Raw genomic sequence first — 6,000 nt, forward strand, 5'->3', positions numbered from 1 at the left:
ACTCTGCTTCTATCAATGACATCACTAATCCCATTCTGAGGCTTAGATTTGAAGTGATTTCTCACCCCTCAGAACCTTTTACCAATAATCACCCACAACCTCCATAAACAACAATAACAAAGTTGTCAGTCTACTCACTGTTCAATAAATGTTCACTGTCCTGCTATTTGTATCATGAGCTGAAATGGTCTGGTCGACCACCCAAGACTGCTGAGGTGTCTCACGGAGGCTCTTGTCTTCACCTCCTTTCTCACACCTCCACCTTAACCCACCATCCATTCGTGCCTAAACTCTTGAAGTAGCTTTCTGACTGGCCTCCCAATCTCTCATTTTTCCCTGCTTCCATCCATCTCAAATAAATCCAGGTGGATCCTTTTGAAATCACTTTCAGCAAGTCACAGTTTGTCTACAAACCGAGCGAGGGCTCCTGTTTACCAATCACAAGTGTTTACTAACTCCTCCTTTGACATTTAAGAGCTTCAGTCAACGGCTCCTCTTCCCCAAGCCACGCATGATCTATATTTGTCTCTATTCAACTCACATTTGTTTGAGCATCAAGTGTGTGCTGGTCATTCTATCACCGACTACCCCCCAGCCTCCCCTTCCTCAGTTAAGCTCAGCCAGACCCTCGCCTGCAGCCACCACAGTGATACCTGCCTTCCAGACTGCTCATATTCTTGTCCTGCCAGGAATCTCCTCCTCTCTGCCGATCCAGATCTGTCTGATACCTCTTCCAAGACACACCTTCTCCCAAAGGTTCCCCATGTGAATGAATCCCAGACCACACCAATCTTTTCCTTTCTCTGAATTCCTTCGGCATTCTCACACCAGATTTCTATTGCTAAGTATTGTTCTCTTATTATTTCACACGCATTTGTTGCTTTCCTCGACTGAAATGTGAGCTCCAGAAGAGCAGGAGCCAAATCTTTTTCTCTTCTCTTACCCAGATCTGGAACGAGCAAGGGCCGACGTGAGGCCAGGAAGGGCCCTGATTTTGCACATAGCTCACAGACAAGGCCCATTTGCCGCAGTGTAGGCAATAAAGGTCTGGGCACCAAAGACCTAAGACTAGCTCTTAACACAAGCACGGAGACTGGGCCACGTTCTGAGACATACTCGTTACATGCTGAATTACATTTTTAAATATAATTCAAGTGCCTTACACATCAGGCATTCCTCTAGTGAAAAAAAAATCTCTACCGAAATACAATGGCTGATAGAGCCTAGCAGGTCTCAATCACTAAACAGATTTGAAATTCTTCACTGTTCCTGGCCAGAATGCCAGGTCCAGGGGGAACAAGACGATGGCACCATCTCTCGCTGACTCTATCAGAAGTTGTCCCTACCCCTGGAAGCTACCTACAAGTTAGCACCAGTCCATGTCCTTGAATCAAAAGTTGTCGGACTTCAGTACAAGCCAGATATTCCCAGGGAAACCTGTAAGCCCGGCTCCCCTCCTCTCAGTCCAGTTACACAATGTCTTGTCCAAACCTAGAACCCAGCCAGGTGGTGTGCAGCCAGCCCCTTGCAGAACGCCCGGAAAACGCCCCCTTCCCCAGGAGTTCTTAGAAGGGGTACAGAGAGGGGCAGACTTACCCTCACATAGTAGTTCATGCCCATCCCCAACAGGTGCTGCAGAAAATGCCTGTCCTGCCTGCTCCCTGGGGTTGGCTGCCCAGCGCCAGGAAGGGGACAGGCCTCGGGAGTTAAGACGGTTGCCCTGTGCCCCACCGGGCCTGGCTGCTGCGGCAGAGGTGCGGGCCCAGCCCTAGTGAGACCGGCTTCGGGGGGGGCCGGGCTGCTGGGAGCCGGGTCCTGGCTCTCCTGGAGCTTCAGCCGGGGCACCTCTTTGGTACCCAAGCAAAAGTTTTTCAGACTCAGCAGGGTGGCCGGGTTGGCCAGCTTCACGCTGGCCATGCGAGGGATCAAGGTGCACAGTGGGGTGGGGCTCTCCTGGGCCGCCAAGGTGGCATCTTCAGGCGGCAGGTGAGGTGCCAGGGCGGGGTAGGGAGGCTGAGGCGAGCCCTTGTCGCCCCCCGCGCCTCCTCCGGGGCCGCTTTCGTCCAGGGACGTGACGGACTCGTTGCGAAAGCGGCTGTACTTGGCCCTGTGCAGCATCCCGGGGTGCCCGACGAGTCCTACGCACAGCACAAGTCCCGCCAGGCTGTCCCGACCGCGTCTTCGCATAGCCCTGGCAGTGCTGCAGCAGGACAGCGGTGCACGAATCGCCGGGTCGCCTGCGGGATCGGCGGATCCCAAGGCAAAAGCCTCAGCCCCCGCGCACCCCGCGGCCGCCGCGGCTCCCGACTCTGCGCTCTGCCCCGCCCGCCTCGGGGGCTCCGGGGGGGGATGGGGGGGCTCCCCTCCCCCTCCCCCTCCCCCGCCGACTGCAGCCCTCCCGGCCGCGGCAGCACGGGCGGCGGCCGGAGCGCTCAGGGCCAAGTCTCGGGCTCGGAACCCGCCGCCCACCCCCCGGCCCGGCCCGGCCCGGCCCGCCGCGGCGCAGAGGTGCTTAGCGCCCCCCACCCCCAGCCCTCCCTCCTGCACAAGGAACTTTCAAACCTGCTCCCTCCGGCTCCCACGGGGCGGGGCAATGACTGGCCTATTAACCCTTTATTTGTTCCAGTGACTGTTCATTTAAAAAAGGAAGGAGGAAAAAAAAAAATGTATATATGAGCCAAAGGCCTTTCGGCCTGAGCCCGTTGGTGCCGATGGGCTTCCTCTCTCGGAAGATCTTGTCCTGCATCCCGTGCGGGCCACACGCCAGAGGGACTAGTGACGGGCGGCGCTCCGCATCATCGCAGGGACCTGCGAGCCCTCGGGGCGCCTCAGATCCCTCCCAGCCAGCCCACCCAGCCCAGGGGGAGCTCCCCTCCCTCCCTGAGCCCTCCCGGGCTCGTCTCAGAGCTTCTTTCAGGAGCCCGCCGGCAGCAGAAGGCTGAGATGTGCAGGATGATGCAGAGTGTTGAAATTTTTATGAATGAACTTTGCTGAATGAATTTCTCTCTGTGTGTGCAAGCTAATAAATCTGTGAATGAAGCTGAGAATAGCTGTAATTGACTGATGGTCTCAGGGGTGCTGGGTTTTTCTCCAATCAGGCGGCAGCTTGATGACTCATGCACCATAAATATACTAAACTAGTAGCCAGAAGAAATAAAGCTGGAAGGAGAGATTTTATTTTGTGATATCTGATGAAAGGGTTAAAAGGGAAGGCAGTCTTTACTCGGAATGGTCAGGAAGCTGGGTAGCAGCAGGTTAAAAGGTCTCCTTTCTTTTTTTTTTTGTTTTGTTTTGTTTTGTTTAGATGGCCAGGACAGCCAAGCAGAAGAGCTAAAATTTAGATCCATTGTTCCACGGATATTAGGACATATGGTACACAACTCCGGTGGGAAGCCGTGATGCATTTTTTCTTAGAAACATAGTTCTTTTTTTATTGATTGCTGGTTCCATCTCCCGTCTGGTGCAACTTCCTGTACCTATCAAATGCCTTCTGAAGACATGATGACAACTGCAAAGGCTTAGCACACAGGAAGCCAGGAAGGGAGTCAGGAAAGGGAAATGCAGGTTCTTTTAGGAGCAGAGAAGAGGAAACTGCTGAAACCCAGGGAAGATGTAGACATCCATATCAGAAGAGATAAGAAAATCTCAGCTGAAGGTTACATTTCTCCGTAGGCCAAAGCTCTGACATCTGAAATTGTTCATTAATTTGCAAATTAAAACAATGTGGCCACCGACTGCGGGAATCCGAGATGTCACCTTCATTGTCTTATTGTCCACGAGGCTGCATTGGGCTCATGTGTATTCATGACTTTGGTGGCTTGGGCTCCCTTGGGATCTAAACACAGGGTCGGAATTAAATGGTTGCTTACAACCAACCAAAAGGCATCCTGGCTGCTTCCTGCTCCCCCCAGAGCAAAAAGGCACCTTTTCACATCCTGTCTGCCAAAACCCTTGGGATGTGTTTTTCTGCGGAAAGGCCTTTTTGCATCTTCATAAACCCTCCCTTCAATCCTGGCTGATCTCTTCTTTCCACCTCTATACCTTCTTCTGCAAAACTGAGAGCGTGGCTAAGGCAGTTGGACACCCCCCCCCCCCCACCATCCTGGAGGGCAAGGTGTGAAGTAGCCTTCCTCTTTTTCTTTCATCCCCTGGCCTCTTCTCCCCTCCCAGGGCTCCTTGTTGTCACAGATGCCCATGCTATGCGGCCTCGAGAAAGTCACTTTGCGCCCCTGTGCCTGGATGCCCTCATCTGTTAAGAGCAGCTATCTAACAGACACGTTTTGAGGGTCCAGGAGATAATACTAGTCCCTGTAAAGCACTTGGCACCACATGCCATACAGTGCCTGCCTCACTAAGTAAGTACGTGCCACTCAGGGTAAAGAAAGGCTGCTTTGAACCAGCTTGACTCTGAAGCTGGCAGGTATCCTATCCCCTGTAATACAGAGTCTACACCGCGGCCCGCAATTGAAAACTGAGCACAGAGTAGGAAAAGCTGAGGAAGCCAGCACCATTCAAAGAAACAATTTCCTAACAATTGTGTGGGTCTGGGGAAAGAAGGAGCAACAGGAGCCCACCTGGTTAATGGGAGTCCTTGCTGAGGTCTCCTTGACTGGCGGAGGGGGTGCCCGGGGCAACCGGCTCACGGGGGTAGGCACTGTGCTGGCCAGACTCCAGGGGCTCAGGCAGTCCACATTCCTCAGGAGGACTGAGTCCTCGGAGGGCCGACGGGCAGGGTGGATCAGGCGAGACTACGTAAGGTACGAAGGCAGCCATGGCCCCCGTGGGCTGCTTCTCTGTCCCTGGGAGCCCTGGAGACCTTGGCTGTCCTGGGCAGCTCTGCCAGGGCCTATCAGGAAGGTGAAGGGAACCAGATCTGCGTCTTGGGAGTGAGGAACAGCCTGAGAGGCTAACACAGCCAGACAGCTCTCAGCCCAAAGGTGGTGGCTGAAAAGCTGTCCCAACAGCCCAAGAGAAGCTCATTAATTGAGTGCATCTCTATTCTAGGTATGTGGGCGGGCTAGGTGGATGGTCTCCTTCTTTCGAGAACATTAGAATATCCTCTTCAATCAGTAATGCTAAAAATAATTAAAGTAAGAACTTCTATTTGTGGAACAAAAGACAGTTTACCTGCATCCTCATTCCATCATTATAACAACTCCTGGAGGCTAGGAGGTGTTTTCATCACCACCTTACAGATGTGGAAATGAGGATCAGATTAAGTTTGATGACTTGGCCCAGGTTGCCTGGCTATTGAACAATGATGCCAGGATTGTTCCAGCAGCTCTGGAAAGCCTGTACTGATAGCCACTATACCGTACTGCCTCCCAGGGCACCAGAGAGCTCACATCTAGATCCCAGGCCCATCATCTCCATGTTGCAAAAGAGGCAGTCAAGGCTCTGAGTTAACTCAGCCACTCTGGTTTATTTACTGGCCTGTCTAAGCCTCACAGCCAGTGAGTCTACACAGCAGGTCTAGTGTAGAACCAAGTGCTGACTCACTTCAATCACATGCCCTTACCTGCTGTGATACCAGCCAGTGTGTACAAAAAACAAACTCAAACTTGGCTTTCATTAAATGTTTAGTTTTTGTTCCCTTCTCCTCCTTGGAGATCATATCTATAAAATTCACCCTAAATACCTCACAGGATTGCTAGGAGTAAAAATATGAATAATAGATAAGAAAAGCCATTACTGTCATTAAATCATCAGAGTACCATTAACCCCTCTCATCACTGCCCTTGGAAAACAGGGCTTTGGACCACTACATTTGCATCCTTTGTTCAGAGACATCCCACCCGCCCCCTCCAAGGATGCCTGCTGTGAATCCACATGCCAGCTTCTTAAGGGACAGCCTGCCCTGGCTGGGCTTCTAGGATGGAACAGGCAGGTTCAAGGAAGAGCTGAGTCAGGCTGGGCCATGATGGGATCAGCCAGGTCCTGCTAGGATTTCTTAGAGGACTGGGGAAGAAGGACACCTGAGAAAAATGCCTGGCCAGCTTT

At 52.5% G+C, this 6,000-nt stretch overlaps 1 protein-coding gene and 1 long non-coding RNA gene across 3 annotated transcripts in view; both read right to left on the reverse strand.

The window, feature by feature from the left end:
• Positions 1 to 2,321, reverse strand: part of SHC4 (SHC adaptor protein 4) — a 132,368-nt gene extending 130,047 nt beyond the window's left edge. The window contains exon 1 of one of the 2 annotated variants that reach the window (XM_077881029.1): positions 1,597 to 2,312. In XM_077881029.1, coding sequence (XP_077737155.1) covers positions 1,597 to 2,187 — 591 coding nt within the window. In that variant the 5' untranslated portion in view covers positions 2,188 to 2,312. Of the gene's footprint in view, positions 1 to 1,596 lie in introns of both variants that reach the window. The other variant, XM_077881030.1, reaches the window with a different exon arrangement.
• Positions 2,322 to 3,268: 947 nt separating this feature from the next.
• LOC144303663 (uncharacterized) lies at positions 3,269 to 4,951 on the reverse strand. The gene is made up of 2 exons (XR_013370650.1): positions 4,575 to 4,951; positions 3,269 to 3,835 (listed from the first exon to the last, which is right to left on the reverse strand). It is a non-coding gene; the product is annotated as an uncharacterized LOC144303663 (long non-coding RNA).
• Positions 4,952 to 6,000: the final 1,049 nt, after the last annotated feature.

The sequence above is a fragment of the Canis aureus genome, chromosome 32, assembly GCF_053574225.1.
Source record: "Canis aureus isolate CA01 chromosome 32, VMU_Caureus_v.1.0, whole genome shotgun sequence".
NCBI classification, from domain to species: Eukaryota; Metazoa; Chordata; class Mammalia; order Carnivora; family Canidae; genus Canis; species Canis aureus.